The 18,332-nt window shown below is 45.4% G+C and overlaps 2 protein-coding genes across 5 annotated transcripts; both read left to right on the top strand.

Annotated features, from left to right (window-relative positions):
• The first annotated feature begins 3,810 nt into the window (after window positions 1-3,810).
• Window positions 3,811-9,729, top strand: Fam136a (family with sequence similarity 136 member A). Of its 2 annotated transcripts, none has more exons than XM_055617682.1 (3): window positions 3,811-3,946; window positions 4,693-4,833; window positions 8,443-9,729. In XM_055617682.1, exons 1-3 carry the CDS (start codon window positions 3,860-3,862, stop codon window positions 8,629-8,631), a joined length of 417 nt encoding a protein of 138 aa, XP_055473657.1. In that variant the 5' UTR covers window positions 3,811-3,859; the 3' UTR covers window positions 8,632-9,729. The 2 variants fall into 2 exon arrangements, with proteins under 2 accessions (XP_055473657.1, XP_055473658.1); XM_055617683.1 differs by lacking the exon at window positions 3,811-3,946 and adding an exon at window positions 4,140-4,427.
• Window positions 9,730-10,800: 1,071 nt separating this feature from the next.
• On the top strand, window positions 10,801-18,070 carry Snrpg (small nuclear ribonucleoprotein polypeptide G). 3 transcript variants are annotated; one of them, XM_055617685.1, is made up of 4 exons: window positions 10,801-10,939; window positions 15,704-15,726; window positions 16,498-16,622; window positions 17,889-18,070. In XM_055617685.1, exons 1-4 carry the CDS (start codon window positions 10,908-10,910, stop codon window positions 17,937-17,939), a joined length of 231 nt encoding a protein of 76 aa, XP_055473660.1. In that variant the 5' UTR covers window positions 10,801-10,907; the 3' UTR covers window positions 17,940-18,070. The 3 variants fall into 3 exon arrangements, with proteins under 3 accessions (XP_055473660.1, XP_055473661.1, XP_055473662.1); XM_055617686.1 differs by lacking the exon at window positions 10,801-10,939 and adding an exon at window positions 11,081-11,099; XM_055617687.1 differs by lacking the exon at window positions 10,801-10,939 and adding an exon at window positions 11,600-11,615.
• Window positions 18,071-18,332: the final 262 nt, after the last annotated feature.

Below are 18,332 nucleotides of genomic sequence, written 5' to 3'. Positions count from 1 at the left end.
GATAGATAGATAGATAGATAGATAGATAGATAGATAGATAGATAGATAGATATTTCTTCCTCTTTACCTCGTGTGTGAATGTTTGTTTGCCTGTATGTCTGTGCCCCTTGGTATGCAGTACACAAGAAAGCCAGAAGAGGATGTCTGATCCCCAGAACTGCTTGTAAGCCATTGTGTGGGTGCTGGGAACCAAACCTGGGTCCTGTGCCAGGGGAGCCAGTGCTCTTCCCTGCTGAGCCATCATCTCCTCAGCCCCTTAAGTTTCTTCTTGGCAAGCACTTTGTCACAACAAGACTGGTAACTTAGCTGCTGGCCACAGCTGGCTCCACAAGCTGTCATCTAGATCATCGCCGTCTTGCTGTGACAGCCACACTAATAAGAGAGTAAGAGAAAGAAACAACATTCCCGGCGACAATAATAACTGTTTACTTTGCTCCCCGCAGACACAAACTCACGGCCACCACCATACCTAGTAATGAATCATGCCATGCACACTTTATAGCGGAAGGAAGGGTGGCTCTGTCACCAGAGGCTGCATAGTCACAGGCTGAGCACACAGAGAGCATTTCGGCGCTTGGCCCAAGATGGAAGCTGCAGACTGTGTGTCCTCCGCTCCAGACCTCCTTGACTCTCCTGACCAAAATCCACAGTGAAAGGGCATAATCTGGGACTGCAGACATGGTGGAGCACTTAGAACAGGTACTGCTCTTCCAGAGGACCTGAGGTCAGCTCCCATTACCAATGCTGGGCAGCTGACAACCACCTCTAACTCCACCTTCTGAGGCTCCAACGCCCTCTTCTGGCCACTCCAGGCACCTGCACTCACGTGTGTGTGTGTGTGTGTGTGTGTGTGTGTGTGTGTGTGTGTGTGTGTATCTGCTTGCTGTTGCAGAGGACACTGTTTAGTTCCCAAAGAACACACAGTGACTCACAAACATCTCTAACTCCAGTTCTGATTGACCCAACACCCCTCTTCTGGTCTCCAAGGGCTCCTGCATGCATATGATCCACATATATGCATACATGCTCACTTATAGACACACAGAAAAATCATAAAGAGAAAGAAAATTTATATTTACAACTGTCCACACATGTCACATTTACACACGCACACACACCTGAAATAAACTCTTCCACAAAATGGTTATTCGATGATTACTGGGCATGATGTACTAATTCAGTGCCGTCTGTGTCACCATGACCTGTTCTGCTCAATTTCTACAACACTGGATACACAAAGCCTTGGAGACCAGAGACCCCACCCAGAGGCAACAGAGACACTGCCTGCTTCCTGCTGCTGGGAAGCAGCTGCCATCACGCTGAGGCTTGGAGTGCCTGGGGGCTGCATGAGCCCCTCTGTGTCAAGATGCAGCACGTGGCCGTCACCCCTCTGGAGTCTGGTCACCTTGGGATTCTCCCTGGAGTATTCACCCCATCTTAGGGTTCTGTTGACAGTCACACCCCTCTCTACCCTACGACTTGTTCAAATCTTGATATTTGTGTTCTAATCTCATTCCTTTTCTATTTTTCCATATGGTCACTGGATATATGGGAGGGAGTGGGGAACCACATGACTGACCCCAAGAAGAGAAGGAGAAGGTTTCCCTTTAAAACCTGGAGAATGCCAGGGCTGGGATGGCACACGCCTTTAATCACAGCACTCAGGAGGCAGAGGCAAGCGAATCTCTGTGAGTTAAGGTCAGCTTAGTCTACATAGCAAGTTCCAGGACAGCCAGGGCTGCTACATATTGAGATGTCAGAGCCCTGCTGCAAAGTTAAATAATACCTGAGTGGGGAGTGAGGACTGAAAGGAATAAAGCAGGACTCAAGGGATCAGCTCCAGAGGACTGTCAGTAAAAAATTGCAGCAGCCCGAGTTTATTTCATAACTTATTTTTATAGGCAAAGCAAAACAAAGCACATCAATACAGGGAAGGGGTTCATGGAGCAGTCAAACTTGTGTTTTTAGACCACCTCTCTGAATAGCAGAAATGATCCATGATTGCATAAACAAGTTAAAGGAACTTGGCAAAACACCCTGTTTATCTTTGTCTCAAGGTAAAAAGGTCAGGGTGAAAACACGTTTTTCACTGAATTCCCAATTACAAAGCAGCTTGCCAAACAAGAAGCTCTCCACACTGAGACATGTCTCAAGTAAATAAATACTAAAAAAATAAATAAATAAAACTGGTTGCCAGTCACAGTGGCACAGGCCTGTAATTTCAGCACTCACAGAGGCAGAGGCAGGTGAATCTCTGTGTGTTCCAGGCCAGCTTGGTCTACAAAGCGAGTCCAGAACAGCCAAGGCTAAACAGAGAAACCCTGTCTCGAGAAAAACAAGAGAGAGAGAGGAGAGACAGAGAGAAGAGGAGAGAGAGAAGGGAGAGAGAGTGGGGAGAGAAGAGAGAGATCTTTTCACAGTCCGGTGTCAGCGAGGCTGGGGAGGCAGGATTTAGATGTTCCAGAGCCTTCACCTGCCTAGATTTTCTGCACAGTGGGAGAAAAATAGACAGTGAGGAGGCCACGTCCCCATGCAAAGTACTTGCAAGGCACCGCTGCCATCGCCCTCACTCCAGCTGCTCCTGGAAGACCCCTGGAAGCCTGGCTGGAGGTAGTGAACATCTCTTTGCCCCAGTCTTGGTATTTGGGAGCAGGAGAGCCCAGCTATGGAGGAGCTCATCTTTCCTCAAAGGACTGGGCGGTATAGGGCTTTTCCTACCCTCAAACCAGAGTTAGCCTGCCATCTAGTGGCCCATCTCCGCGAAGTGCCTAAACTTCCCAGCACTCACACCAATCTCCTTTTCAGCTCCAGGCGATTTCCACAAAGCTTCAACCTTTTCTGTTCCGTCACTGCAGCTTCCCGTGCCTGCCTGGCATCCGCTTCCTCGTCTTCACTGCCAGGCAAGGGCCCGTCTAGTTCAACCCAACGATTCAACGCAGCTCGCCGTCTACGGGAGAGCTGTCGTGAAACACGCGAACCCTCCCCTCTTTCTCCCCAGTGGGACCACCTACGGCTCAGCTCTGGCAACACTGCGTGCAGCTGCCCCTTTCCTAGCCCGGTGACGCTCCCCTCCGCGCCCCGCCCATAGGTAGAACAGCGGGGACGTGTGTTTCTCGGGTGACCACATAAGACAATAGAAATGGGAGCGTGAGGGCTCACGGCTGATAGAACCAGTGCAGCTCGGAAACAGCTCGTTGTTACTCTACAGTCTCCATATCTACAGTCCTCCATACTCCCGCAGTGATCGTGAGCAAATCCAGAGTACTGTACTTTTTACTCACAGAAACTAGTGACTCGACAAAAATGTCCACTAGCTGGGGAGCCGAGTGCACAAACTGTGGTACGTACAGTCAATGAAAGTCTACTCAGCAACACAAAGGAACCAAGACAAGACAAGATATTAACTGATCAGACTGCACTCCCAAGAACTGCCAATTACATTCGCTTACCACCCCCACCCCCACTGGAAAGGAGAGAGCGAATGAGGAAGAAACAGAGGCGAGCAGAGAGATCTCTGGCCACTACAGCTGGGCTCCACAGAAGCAGCTGCGGAGTGCCGCGGAGTGCCGCCTCCTGCCTGCAGTTGCTAAGTCTGGACGCCAGGGGGCAATGAGGGTCCGGGGAAAGTGCGAACTGAGACCACGCGGCGCAGTGGTCAGGGGGCGGAGCCGCGCGGTGACCCGGCGGGCGGGGGGTCGAGTTTGGTGTGAAGGGGCGGGGCTCGATGGCTCGGGAGCGGGGCGAACCTAGGGGCGGGGCGCGAGGGGGACGAGTCGCGGCTTGCGGACCCGGGGCGGGCGCAGGGGGCGGGGCGCAGCGGGTGCGCGCGGGCGCTGTCGCGGCGCAGCTCAGGGTCGCCATGGCGGAGGTGCAGCAACTCCGAGTGCAGGAGGCTGTGGACGCCATGGTGAAAAGTGTGGAGAGAGAGAACATTCGGAAGATGCAGGTAGCGGCGGGGGCCCGCTCCCAGGCGGGATTGGAAAGCTCGGGCGGGGGTGGTGACGTCCGAGCCCCGGGCCTCACGCGGGGCCGTTTCCTCCCTCCTGGCCTCGGTTATGTGTGTTCGGCTGCCCCTGAGGTGATCCGGCGCGAGGCCCTGAGGGCTCAGGCCAGGATGCCTTCGGGCCGTCCTGCGCTGGTTCAGATGCCACGAACCCTGAAGGCCTGCGGCCGTGGGCCCCGCCTCCCTTGCCATGCTGGCCTGGTTTAACCTTACCTCCCAGGCACCCTCAACTGTGTCGCCAGGTGGGGCGTTGTCTAACCTCTGAACTCTGCTGCAGATACCTGGTTTTCAGAACGTGGTTTCTTCCGGCCCAGACTTGGGTGCTGTACGTGAGCTAGTAGCAACCAACAGGGTCTCGTTTAATCCGGGTTGGCTTCCAACCCCTATTCTTCCTGCTTTCACCTTTGGAATGCTGGGATTACAGGCATGCACCACCACCCTGGCGTTTACGGGATGCAGGATGGAACACAGGGCTGTCTTAGAACTAGGCAGGCGCTCTCCCAAACTCTTATATCCCCAGCCCCAAATGCTAGCCTTATGAAGTCCTGATAATAGCTGGGGGGGGGGGGGGGGGGCAAAGGTGGGGGGGGAGCATACAGGTGGATGTATGGTATCCCAATCTTTGTAGTCCTTAGGAGACTGTCCTTGTAGTCTCTCCAGTCTAACCAGGCGCTGCCCTCGCTCCCCAGGGCCTCATGTTCCGGTGCAGTGCCAGCTGCTGTGAGGACAGCCAAGCATCTATGCAGCAGGTACACCAGTGCATAGAGCGCTGCCATGCACCTCTAGCCCAAGCCCAGGCCTTGGTCACCAGCGAGCTGGAAAGGTTCCAGGTGAGGAATGCCTCAGACTTCTCAAGTCTTTGAACTCAAAGTTCTTTGGTGGGAGTTGAGAAGCATTTGTTCTGCTTTGGTCTTTGGTTCTGTTAACACTGGTGGGAGTACTATGGTTACCTAGGGTTTGAAATTTTGGAAAAGGCCCCGGGACTGCTATTAAATTGCTTCATATTTTCCCCTGGAAACAGTAATGTAAAAGGAAGTTGCCAAGAGCGTTTATAACTGTGTGCCTTTTTGACTGTCATTTGATGTGTTGAATGACAAATACAATCTATGTTGCATAGTGTAAAACTCCTTAAAATGTATATTGACTTGGGGCTGTAGAGATGGCTCAGCAGTTAAGAGTACTGACTGCTTCTCCAGAGGCTCAATTCTCAGCATCCATATGGAGGCTCACAACCTTCTGTAATTCCAGTCACAAGTGATCTGAAGCCCTCTTCAATCCTCTATGGGGCCGAACATATATTCAGGCAACTATATTTATACACTTAAAATAAAAAATAAAATCTCAAGAAAAAAAAAGAAGTAAGACATGGAGCTGGAGAAATGGCTCAGCAGTTAAGAGCACTGGCTGCTCTTCAGAGGACCTTTATTGCAGCTTGTAACTCCTGTTTCAGGACACAAACATATACGCAGGCAAAACACCAATTTATATATATATAAAGAGAAAAGGTAAACATCTAACATCTAAATTCATTTTAATTATTCTTTGACTATTTCATACGTGTAATGTATTTTGATAATATTCTGTCCCCTCTTCCTCTTTTGGACCCTTTCTTACAACAAGTCTTCCTATTTTTATTAATGATTCCCCTGGATTTAATCAAGGTGGCTTGCATGAGCATGGATGTGGGGTTTTTATTGCAGCTTGGGCAACCTGACTGGTGACATCACTAAAGGAAAGCAACTCTCCTTCCTGCGGTATCCTTTAACTGGCAGTAGGTCAGGGCTGGAGAGATAGATGGCATAGTGGCTGAGAGCACTTCTGGTCTTAAAGAACACCCAGGTTGAGTTCCCAGCACCCACATCTAGAACTCCAATTCCATGACATGTGACAACTCTTCTGACCTCTGCAGGTTCCCGCACACATATGGTGCACATACATATATTCAGGAACACAAATATAAAGTAATTATTTTTAACTGCCAATACTTCCTCAGCTACGAGTGGAACCTCGTGAGTTTTTAAAATAACGAAGTTTCCTGAAAAGCGAACTAAGACATTAGTCTTTAAAGGATGCAGTGGATGCAGTTTGGTGGCTAGATCAATACTTGCCACACAAGCCTGACAACCTAAATTTGATCCCCAGAACTTGCTTGAAGATGGAAGGAGAGAACTAACTCCACAAGTTGTCCTCTGACCGCTATAGGAATGTCATAGTACACATCAGTCACATACATACACACACACACACACACACACACACACACACACACACACACACACAATTTAAAAGGTGAAGACTGGGGCGAGACCTTAGTGGTATTTGTAGGCTTAACCCTTCCCCAGTTTGGGGCACCTGGAGAGAGGCTTCGATGGCACAGGAAGGTCAGTCATAAAAAGCATTGCAGAGTAGGTGTTTTGAGACAGGATCTCAGCTCTGTTGCTCAGGCTGGCCTGAAACTCATAGCAATCCTCCTCTCTGCCTCCCAAGTGCTGGGAGTATAGACCTGTGACACCAAGCCCCTACAGTGTGCTATAAAAGCTCTTTTCCCAGGGCTGGAGAGATGGCTCAGTGGTTAAGGGTGCACTGACTGCTCTTCCAGGAAACCCAGGTTCAAATCGCAGCATCCACATGGCAGCTCAAAGCTGTCTGTAACTCCAAGATCTGACATTCACACATAGACATAATACAGGCACATAAAATAAAGGTAAATAAATTAAAATATCCTTTTCTAGGGCTGGAGAGATGGCTCTACGTGTATTTTGTGGCCTTTGGGAGCAAACCCTTCTGATAGCCTGGGGTTCCATTCCCTTAACAGTTATACCTAATATAGAGCACATTTTCACACCCCAATGTACAAAACTCTTCAAAGCCACAGCCATTGTGAAGTAAATCAACAAAATATGTTTTCCATTTTTCATTTTGAAAAATTTGTGGATGAGATCTTTGGAAAGTTGGTTCTTGAGTTGCTTTATAAACTTCTCCTTCCCTTCACTTTACAGTCACTCCAGGCTAACTCATTTGCAGAGCTGCTCAAGGTTGTGATGAGGAGGGCAGTCATGGAGCTAGGTCCACCTGTCACTGCTCAGTCCTTTGCCTTGACCTGTGTGCACAGTAGTTCCCTCTCCTTCAGGCACTTTAACCATTTGACCAGAGAATACTTGGTTTTCCATCTTCCAGGCCTTTTATCTCTGCTGGGCTTTTTCCTCTTTCCAACCTCTGACCATAGAGTATGCAAGCTGCCATTGGCCCTGGTCTCTGTTCACATGACTGCTAATATCCTAACCAAGGGTGTTCAACCTGTATCCTGTGGGCCACATTCAGCCCAACATAACATTAGAAACCTATTTAAACTATTTTGCAGATTTGTGACTGTGTGTGTCTGTGTCTGTGATTGCTTTTTTGGTGGTGGGGGATTAATTAGGTAGTTTTTTGGTTTTTGAGACAAGATTTCTCTGTTCTAGCTGTCCTGGAACACTCTCTGTAGAGTCCTCAAACTCAGATCTGTCTGCCTCTGCCTCCCAACTGCTGGGAGTAAAATTAGCATGTGACACCACACCTGGTAACTTTACATTTCTTGAGCATAGAGTTTGTAGATAACAATGTGGCCAAGAGAAGACAAACCGTTAAATACCCCTGATAGTGCTTGCATTCAGACCTGTGGTTCAGACCTCACTCCTGAATTTCCAATTCACATATCCTGCTCTTTCCTTAACATCTCCACCCTGGACTATAAATTCCATATGATCAGAACTTATGCTTTGTTCATTTCTGTATTCCACAGTAGAAAAAAGCTCGGCACGTGGTAGATACTTGACAGGTGTTTGAATCGTTCTTCGGTAGCAAGAACAGATAGTAAAGAATTAAAATGTGTGCCAGGGGGATGCTAGGGAAGGGTTAAAGCAGTTGCCATGCAAACATGAGGCCCAGAGTTCAGAAGCCATTGTCTCTTGGGTGTGGCAGCCCACCTGTAACTCCAGCCTCAGAAGGTGGAGACAGAATCTTCAGAACAGGCTGGCGAGCAAGCCACATCAGTGAGTTCTGGGTTTGGTTGAGAGCCCTGCCTCAGTGTGAAAGAACAATGGAGGATGTTTCCCAACGTGTACCTTGGGCCTCCACATCCACAAATACACATATCTAAAAATACACAACACTACACACATGTGAATTGGAAGAATCAAGGTGTTTATAAATGTAACAGTAGTTTTTTGTTTGCTGCTAGCATCTTATATAAAATTCATTTTTTCATTCCTCCGATGTCTAACAGTGCTTAGTCTGAGCCATCCCCGTGGCACCTTCTGTTTGAGCTAAGACGGTATTACCTTGTAACTGGCAGAGTCAAGCCTTATCAAGCCTGTAGCCCAAGACCTAACATGGTACCAACACTCAGACAATGGGAGCCAACCTCTCAGCCCTCTCCTCTCTCTTCTTTCTCGTCACAGGACCGCCTGGCCCGTTGCACCATGCACTGCAATGACAAAGCCAAAGACTCGATGGATGCAGGAAATAAGGAGGTGCAGGTGAAGCGACAGCTGGACAGCTGTGTGTCCAAGTGTGTGGATGACCACATGCACCTCATCCCAACAATGACCAAGAAGATGAAAGAGTCTCTGTCGTCCATCGGGAAATAAAATTGTTTGCCAGTGACCATTGGGGCTGAGGGCAGGCTATTTAAGAGGAAGAATGCAGTTTAGTATGTTAAGCAATGTTTATGGATGAGGAAAACTCAGGACACAGAAAGTTCCAGGCATATGCCTCTCACCGCCCGATACTGGTTCCATTACATCTGGATTTTAGAAGGTGAAGTGGAAAGAAGCTGGTGCTAAAATTTGGATAACAGATAGCACACGGGAGAATTCTAGCTCCTAAACGTTCGTGTGCAAGTGCTTGTTCTGGCAATAGAGATGCCCTTGTACCAAGGGCTTAGATTCCTACTACACAGACATCCAAGCTGGCAGCTTTCTTCAACCTGCTGGTAAAGTTTGAGGAGAGGTGTGTGTGTTGCCAAGCTCCTGTTTACCACAAGTGTCACCACAGCACCTTGCATATGCTGTGAAACAAAACCCAGCGAACTAATAATTTAGAGGGAGGAAAAGGTTTCCTTCCCAGATCTTTATTTTGCTTGGTTTTGTCTTATGTGCAAGGGCACAACATGGATTTAAGATACAGGAGAGAGAATAATTTGAATAAGTTCTAAAGGTTCCTTGTATTTTCTGGCCATCACGATGGGAATGTCCTTTTCTTCAGTTCTGTCGTTCTGGAAGCCCCTGAAGAAGCCAGGTGGTGTCACACTGTGTGTGGAAACAGCTTCCTTCACTGACTCCTGCAGCCAAGTGACACATCCCCATGAAAAGGGTTTGACAGTCACTTATATACCAGTAGCTGAGATTAAACAGTAAAATAGGAACTGTTGAGAAGTACTGGACTTGAGAAAACCTAGATTTCACAGAATGGAAGTCCAAACCCAGTATTACTCAGCCTCCTGAATTCACAGAGCCTTATAGAGGTAATCCCCTAACAACAAGGAGTCCTAAAAGTAAGCACCTTGTTATCAAATGCCATTTTTGCCTGGGACTTTGTAGTTCAGCGTTACTGGCCCAACATGTCACCTATCTTTTGGATAAGTACTATGTTGTATTTATACCAATTACTTGAAACAATGATATACCTGTCTGTTTGCTGTGTCAAGCCTGCAATATATTTTCCAAGTGGTTTGGTTTTTAAATAAAGTTTCATTGTGTCCAACTTTTTCCTACTGGGTAGATAACGGTATGCCTATGAAATTTAAAACATCCTGAGAGTGCATATCAGTAAATGGGAAACACTAAGGGAAAGCCAGAGCATAACTTGAAGTCTATTCATGTTGAAAATATACCCAGGATTAATCTCTGTACTGTAATGTAAGGCTGGAGGAGGACTGCTCTATTTGAGGCCAGCTTGTGTAAAATACTCAAACCAAAAAAAAAAAAAAAAGCTGTTAATACCCATGTTTGTTTTCCAGTTTCAACTAACAGCAAGTGTTCGGAAGAATTTACCATTAAGACTCCTTGTGTTAAAAGTTTTTGTCAACGACCCAAACTAGTCACATGTGAAGAACCTCAATTGAACTGCCTCCATCCAACAGGTCTGTGGACACGTCTGTGGGGACATTTTAATAACTAATGAGCGAGCCCAGTGGTGCCGCCCGGAAAGGTGCACACCTTTATTCTCGGCACTCAGAAGGCAGAGGCAGGCTCAATATCATAGGACTTTAGTATGGTAAGCCTCACATTTCAGTATGAACCGTCATGTGCTAAGTGGGTTCTGAATGCAATGTTAGAAATGCTTAACTGTCAAAAATGCTCCAGGCTCTGGATACACATCCTAAAGAGAATCGGCCTAGTCGCCTGCCCGCCACAAGCACAAACAAGCTATTCGTTTACTTGGGTGCTTCAGGAATCCTCAACTTCGCCTAGCTATGTTCAGGAAACAAAGGACTGGGAGATGCCGCAGCCTATAATCCTAGCAGAAGAGGCAGGGGTTCAAAGACAGCTTTGACTACACAGTGAGCTCGAAGCCAACAAGAATTACATCAAAAACAGGAGAAGGTAGAGGAAAGGGAAGGAGGTAGTGAAAAAAGAAAAATGTTGACACGCAAACCAGAGTCGTGCCTGCCACTTGAGTTTTACACAAAGAAGGCTTGGCCGAGCCCCGCCTCTCCGTCCACGCACGGACGGCACACACGGAAGCGTGGCTCCGGTCGCGCGCTCCGGCGTCCCTCTCGGTATCGCGGGATGAAGGGCGAGGTTGCCGGAAGGCGATTGGCTCGCGGGGTGGTGACGCTAGCTCAGCGCCGAGCCTGCCGCGCGCGCTTTCGTGAGGCCGGACGCTCCTTCCCTGTCGTGCCGAGCCCGCATTAGGAGTCGCCATGAGTAAGGCCCACCCTCCCGAACTGAAGAAGTGAGTAGTGCCGGCCCGGTCGAGCCTCGCTGGCCTCGCGGACCCTCCTCCCGTGTCGCCCCGGCTGCGGCCGCGAGTCCCGGCGCTCGCGCGGGCCGGAAGCGGCTCTCGGGTCCGGTCGGCATGGTTACCGCAGTACCGGTGCCTCCGCCTCCCCAAGGTTGGGCTGTCCTCGGGGGGCGGCCACAGGGCCACCGGGTGGGGCCCAGAGCAGCGGTCCAGACATGTGGTTGTCTGCCAGGAACTGGGAACTCGCAGGCTTGAACTGTGCGTTTGGAGCCGCTCAGGTGGCTGAGGCAGGCAGGTTTCCGCAAGTCCCGGGCCACTCTAGGCTAAAGTGAGCTCTGCCTCAAACAGAAAGAGAGTGCATTTGTGTATGTTGCTTTAGAAAGTACCACTCCTCTTCCTTGCCCCCTTTTTTTAAATTTTTTAAGTTCTTATGAAGTAGCGTGTTATGGTTCGGTAAATGTGCACATTCTATTGCGTTTTTTAGAGAGCTAGATTTATCTTTTTTTTTTTTTTTTTCCCTCTTTGATGCTCACAGACATTACTTGTGTTTGTGGGTGCAGTTCCTACGGAGGCCAGAGGAGGCGTCGGCCCGATGGAGCAGGACTTACAGGCGGTTGTGAGCCCTCTGGCGCAGCGGTGTGCCATCTCCCCAATCCCCGAGAACTAGGTTTCTGATTCATTGCCCTTCTTGTGTTCAAGTTAAATTAAAATGTGTAGTAGTTTACCCTGGTGATAAATCCGTGAAGGAACATCCATTTTCTAATTGGAGGAAGCTAGTTTTTGAAGGATTTTATTCTGCACCCAGTAAAATCAATTAGTAAGACACCTTTTCAACAGGACCCTTTGGTCTGAGACACTTCTGACTGGCCTGAACCTGTCCCATATGTAATGCTGAGATTTTTAAAGTAGAAATTTAACTTACCTGTTTGTTTTATTGATGAGCTAGTAAATAAAGTCTTATATTGTTTAGATTCAGCAGGATTTTTAAAAATAATTTTATTTTACGTGCATTAGCGTGAAGGTGTCAGAGCCCTTGGAATTGGGGTTACAGGCAGTTGTGAGCTGCCATGTGGATGATGGGAATTGAACCCAAGTCCTTTGGAAGGGCAGACAGTGCTCCTTAACCATTGACCCATCTCTCCAGCCCAGGAATTTTTAAGATTTTTGAGACAGGGCTTTTCTGTGTAGCCTTCGTTGTCCTGTATTCAATGTGTAGAGCCTTGAACTCACAGCAATCCGGCTTATACACTTGTTTTTGTTTGTTTGTTTGTTTTGTTTTTTGAGAGGGCTTCTCTGGGTAGCCTTGGCTGTCCTGCACTAACTTTATAGAACAGGCTGGCCTCGAACTCACAGTGATCGGCCTTCCAGAGTGCTGTTATTACAGGCATGCACCACTGCGCCTGTCTTGTACTCTTGATTCTTAATGGATATACTTGGATCTTTCTGAGACTGGAACTAGTGATTGTAACCATATTAGTTTTGTTTTGACATTTTTGTTGGCTTGTTTGTGGTGTGTGTTTGCAGCAGGGCCTCGCGCATGCTACCCTATCGCTGAGCTTCATCTCCTGTTCGCTCAGTTGATAGCTTTTTCTCTTCTCATACCTAGATTTTAAGAATTTTGATATACTATTAGATCTGCCTCCTTTATTTTCTCATAAACACTTCCTTATTTTACAGCTTTTCACTCCTAGTTTAGTATAACTCAGTGTTTTTTGTTTTTTTTTTTTTTTTTTTTTTTTATTTAATTTTTTTTTGGTTTTTCAAGACAGGGTTTTTCTGTATTAGCCTTGGCTGTCCTAGACTCGCTGGCCTCCAGCTCAGGGATCCACCTGTCCCTACCTCTCTGAGTGCTGGGATTCACAGGCGTGGGCCGCCATGCCTGGCCTCAACTCTTAATCACATCTGGCCCCATGTCTCGGTAGTTTCAAAGTTAAGTTCCTCCCTTAAAATTTGCTGCCATAGTAAGTCTTAACCACTGATTGATTCTCATGTAGTAGTTTATCTATTGCTGCAAAGACAAATCCATGCTTTAGCCCAGCTTTGAAGCACCTCCATCTGCAGTATTGCAGTGCAGCCATATTCTTAGATGGTATAAGACTAAGAAAAATTACCAAACTTTAGTGTCTTAGTTACTGTCCAGTTGCTGTAAAGAGATATGACCAAGACAACTCTTTTTAAAAGAAAGCTTTTGGGAGGGAAAGAGGGCTACAGCTGGGATAAAAGGGAATGTATAAAATTATTTAAAAATAAAAAAAAAAAATTAAAAAAATAAAGTCAAAATATGTAAAGAAAAAAAAAGAACACTTTTAACTGGGAGCTTGTTTACATTTTAGAGAGTTAACCTGTGATCTTCATAAGCAGACAGTAGCTTTCCATGTGACCCTCAAGCAGCTGTCAGGGCAGAGAGACACTAGGACTAATGTTGCCTTTTGAAACCTCAAAGCCCACTCCAGTGAGACCTCCTCCAGCAAGGACTCACCTCCTAACCCTTCCCAAACGGTTCATCCACTGGTGAACTAAGCATACAAATATATGATCCTGTGGGCCCATTCTCATTCAAATCTCCACACTGAGCCTTGGTTTTCTGTTTAATGTGGTAATAATAGGTACCGGACTTGTATTCAATATGCTCCCTGTTTGCTGCTTTATGAAATAACTCCTATTAAAACTTAGTATTTTATAAATTTTACTTGTAAATCTATTCCCACCTTCTGTCATACTCTATAGCTTAAATTTATATTTGAATTCTATGATGCTCAATACATTAAAACTCAATGAAGCAATGCCTGGTGGCATAGGCCTATAATATCCTCTAAAGAGAGATGTAGCTGACAGTATGGTGAGGAAAGAAAAAAAGGGAGAAGAGAAAGGAAATTTCTCATATTTTCTAGCCTATTGCTGGAAGACAACTGATTTGACAGGCTAGTGAGGTGTCTCCCAAAGGTAAAGGCACTTGCCTCCACATCTGATGACCTGAATCAAACCTCTTGGACCATATGGTTGAAGGACAGAACCAAATCCTGGAAGTTTACCTCAGACTTCATACTGATTGGCATCATGGTGAACCATAAAACAAAATAATTTTGTTTTTAAAATTTAGCTGATTTGTGTACTGGAGAGAAGGCTCAGTGGTTTATGAATGCTTCCTGCTTTTTCAGGGTGTTTAACACTGTTCTGTCCTCTTTGAGTACCCACCCACAAACAGCATACATTCACACAGACACAGCAGTTATACAAATAAAAAGTTTTATGTGACTTGACAGCATGTTTTAATGACCTTATGTGTTTTTCTGGGATGGGATTTTCATACTTACTCCAAATTAAAGTTTTAAAGTATGCACTTATTTCACTAACACATGTTGAGGGCTATGCTGAACACTTAAGCCTAATACTTTTAATGTTAAATAAAACACTATTGCCAGGCATATTGGCATACTCGGTAATATCACACACACACAAGATTGTAAAATGGAGGTCAACTTGGGCTACAGAGCTTCAGGCCAGGTACTTGCTGAATTGAATGCAGCTTTTTTTTTTTTTTTTTTTTTAAGATTTATTATGTACACAGTGTTCTGCCTGCGTGTACACCTGCCCACCAAAAGAGGGCACCAGATCTCTAGATGGTTGTGAGCCACCATGTGGTTGCTGGAAATTGAACTCAGGACCTCTGGAAGAACAGCCAGCACTCTTAACCTCTGAGCCATCTCTCCAGTCCCTGGATATAGCTTTGTTTATTGTTTGTTTTTGGTTTTTTTGTTTTTGGTTTTGTTTTTTTATAAATAGGGTTTCTCTGTGTGTAGCCTTGGCTGTCCTGGAACTCACTCTGTAGACTCACTGCTTTTCGAGTGCTGGGATTTAAGGCCTGTGCCATCACTGCCTAGCAGCTTTTAGGAATAACCAAAAATGTAACCAAATCTTTGTAATTACATTAGTTTAAATATGCTAACACATGACAACAGTACAGGATTTGGGGGTTGGATAAATGACTGAGCAGTTAAGAGCAACCTGAGTTCAGTTCCTAGCATCCACACTGGACAAGTCACAACTGCCTGTGACAACTTTAGGTTATCTGATGCTCTTCTGGCTGCTGATGACAACTGCCCTGGTACACATACACTCATACACACACAATGCAGGGTTTTTGCTGTTTTAAATGTTATGTTTCAGCCAGGCAGTGGCACACACCTGTAATTTCTGGGAGTTCAAGGTCTACAAAGTCTAGGACAGCCAAAGCTACACAGAGAAACCCTGTCTTGGGGTGCAGTAGTGGGGGTAGTTATTTTTCTGTTGTACAAATTTTAAAGTATCTTTTTTATATCAGTTTGCATATATGTCTGCATATGCCAGCTGTGGGGGTCAACACATCTTAAGGAATTTATTCTCTGCTTCTGACATGTGAGTTTGAGGCCAGTGTGGTCTACGCAGTGAGTTCCAGGACAGTCAGGGCTACACAGAAAAACCCTGTCTGGAAAAAACAAAACAGGACTTACTTTATTATATGTATGTGTGAGTGTGTGTGCATTTGAGTGTAGGTGCCCTAGGATACCCTGGAGCTGAAGTTCACAGGAGCTGGTCAATCTCCAGGCATGGATACTGGAAACTGATCTCGGGTCCTCTGGAGGACCATCAAGCATACTTAGCATCTGAGCGATCTTCTCCCAGCCCCAGCAAAGTATTTTTAGTTTAATTGATTCTGTGCTTGTTTATGCTTAAAATTTTTTAAGTAAGTCATAATTTTTACTCTTGCTTTTTCAGATTTATGGACAAGAAGTTATCGTGTAAGTTTGTCATCACCTCAATTTCTTAGTGTTTTGTTGTTGTCTTAGGAATGTATAATTTTTGGAAGCAGGTTATAGAAATTTGAAGTGCACAAAACATCCAATTCATCTTTATTACTCAGGCTTATCAGCGTTCTAACTAGACTTTGCCTAATTTCTAACTGCCTGTAGCTAATACTTCAGGTTGTGTCATCTGTGCCTCTCTGGAATTGACTGAATTAGGAGTTTCCTATGTTATAATATTTGAAATTTATCAACCCCTTTTCTTTAAACAAGTTAACCAAGAAATTGGCCAGCCAGCACTTGGTGTTTCTTGTGACTAGGGAAAACCTGATCCATGCAGTTAAAGTATATTGAAAATTTTAAATTTGGGCTTTAGGGCGTTTAGCCTTCTTTTGAATCTCTCACTGCCATATAACAGCTCTTAACTTTGAACCCTGTTATTTGGAACTTGGATTCATTTCTGTAAAGATACTACTACTTACATGTGTTGGGGAGGTTTTATTCAGGGGGCAGTCATTGAGACAGGATCTCGATTTGTGGTCCAGTCTAGTCTCAGACTCCTTTTGAAGCAGGCTTCCATTGTTGCCAAGTGCTGGGATTACAGTCATGAGACTCACATGTAATATCTTCCTGGACTCTTAAAGGCTAACATGTAGGAAATGAAGAGCTAAAATATTTAGCCCAGGCTTAGGCAGCTAGTAGGGGTAGCTAGTAGATGGTTGAAACTTTATTGGAGCATTATTAAAACTTCTTTTTCCCTTCTTATAGTAAAGTTAAATGGTGGCAGACATGTACAAGGAATACTTCGGGGCTTTGATCCCTTTATGAATCTTGTGATTGATGAGTGTGTGGAGATGGCAACTAGTGGGCAACAGAATAACATAGGAATGGTGGTAAGTAAAGATGCTTATCTTCTTTAATGTCTTCACCTCCCGTATGTCAGAGCCTCAGATTAAATCAAAGTCAGTTACCCTATGAAAGACATAGAAAAGATTGAGACTTTACATTTTCTTTTTCCTTTTACCTGTGGACACATTCAACTGGGATAATATTCTAGGTCCCTGTAGATAAGATCTCACTTCTGCAGAGCCCTTCTCAGCCTAAGTCTTGAAACGGCTAGCTGTTGGAAATCAATTTTGAGCTTTATCCTATAAGAGATGGGCATACATAGCCAGACTTTAACTACAGTAAAAAAATTGTCTAACACGCATGTGATGCCTTAGGAGATCTTGTTAAGATACAGATTTCAGGAGCTGAAGAAAATGGCTCAGCTGTTTCTTATTTGCTTGTTTAATTATTTTATGTATATGGGTGTTCTGCCTGTATCTATGTCTGAACTATGTGTATGCCTCTTGTCTGTGTAGTCCAGAAGAGGGTGTTGGATCCTCTGGAACTAGAAGTACAGATAAGGCCAGTGCTATTAACCACTGAGCCATCTCTTCAGGCCCCTTGCTCAGTGTTAAGAGTACTTGTTGCAGTCAGGCACAGTGGTACATGCCTGTAATCCCAGCATTCAGGGGAGGCAGAGGCATGCAGATCTCTGTGAGTTCAGGCCAGCCTAGTCTACAAAGTGAGTCCAGGACAACCAGCGCTCTTAACCTCTGAGCCATCTCTCCAGCCCTACTTGTGTGTTTTAAATGATTCTTTTACATAATTTCAGATCCAAAGTTTATGGTATTACTTACTTCAGAACTAACTGTGGTGATATACACCTATATTCTCGCCTCAGAATCTGAGTGCACTAATAATAATAATGGCTATTATCTGTAATAAAAATTTATAGTCCTTGATTAAAGATGAAGAAACAGCTGTCAGTTGGCACATGCAAGTAACCCTTGGTTCCTAAAAGCTAAGTCACAGTGACTTGGGATCTCAAAGTTAATCATTACTTTTCAGCCTTGAAAAGTGGTGTTCTCTCTCTCTCCTTTTTCTTTTTTCCTTAATGTGGGATTTCACTGTGCAGCCCTGGCTGGCCGGGAACTCAGAGATTCTTCTGCTTTTGAGTTACTGAGATTAAAGATGTGTGCCACTATATCTCACTCATACCTTGATTTAAAGATTAACTTGGTTGTGGCTTGAGAAAAGCCACACTGGTGTGTCATGTTGGAAAATTATGATCTGTCTTTTAAATGAAATTCTTTCAACTGACTTTTCTCTAGGTCATACGAGGAAACAGCATCATCATGTTAGAAGCCTTGGAAAGAGTCTAAACGATGTCTGTTGAATAGAAGCATCGCATCCCTCCTTAAAGGACCTGTTTGATTGTGATGTAGAATTGGGTCATGTACATTTTCATACAAAACCTTTTGCTAAATAAACTTTTGTGATACTCAGAAGTGCATTTCTAGTGTTCTAAATGTACAAGTTGAGCATTTTCTCAACAAGTGTTCCTGGTCGAACTGTTTCAAGGAGTTTTATGCATTCAAGTAGAAGCTTCTTGCTCAATATGAAAGGAGACAAGAAGTCTGTAACACTGAGCATGTGGGCTACAAATATATGGCTTTCAGACATTAATTCTAGTGTCTCTGACCTCCTGTAACTTCAAACTTGAGTTGAGTCCCTTTTGTGGATTTCTTGGGACATGGGTTTCAGGTTTTAGAATA

This window comes from Psammomys obesus, unplaced genomic scaffold (genome assembly GCF_907164565.1).
Source record: "Psammomys obesus unplaced genomic scaffold, mPsaObe1.curated_primary_1811, whole genome shotgun sequence".
Taxonomy (NCBI): domain Eukaryota; kingdom Metazoa; phylum Chordata; class Mammalia; order Rodentia; family Muridae; genus Psammomys; species Psammomys obesus.
The sequence above is the reverse complement of the archived record's forward strand: the minus strand, read 5'-3'. Positions and strand labels throughout refer to the sequence as shown.

Excerpts from the sequence above, each read along its gene's own strand:
- Fam136a (XM_055617682.1), top strand. The coding sequence starts at position 3,860 with ATGGCGGAGGTGCAGCAACTCCGAGTGCAGGAGGCTGTGGACGCCATG. Across the intron at positions 3,947-4,692 it reads AGAACATTCGGAAGATGCAG|GGCCTCATGTTCCGGTGCAG; the intron begins GTAGCGGCGGGG and ends CTCGCTCCCCAG. Across the intron at positions 4,834-8,442 it reads GCGAGCTGGAAAGGTTCCAG|GACCGCCTGGCCCGTTGCAC; the intron begins GTGAGGAATGCC and ends TTCTCGTCACAG.
- Snrpg (XM_055617685.1), top strand. The coding sequence starts at position 10,908 with ATGAGTAAGGCCCACCCTCCCGAACTGAAGAA. Across the intron at positions 15,727-16,497 it reads TATGGACAAGAAGTTATCGT|TAAAGTTAAATGGTGGCAGA; the intron begins GTAAGTTTGTCA and ends CCCTTCTTATAG. Across the intron at positions 16,623-17,888 it reads AGAATAACATAGGAATGGTG|GTCATACGAGGAAACAGCAT; the intron begins GTAAGTAAAGAT and ends ACTTTTCTCTAG.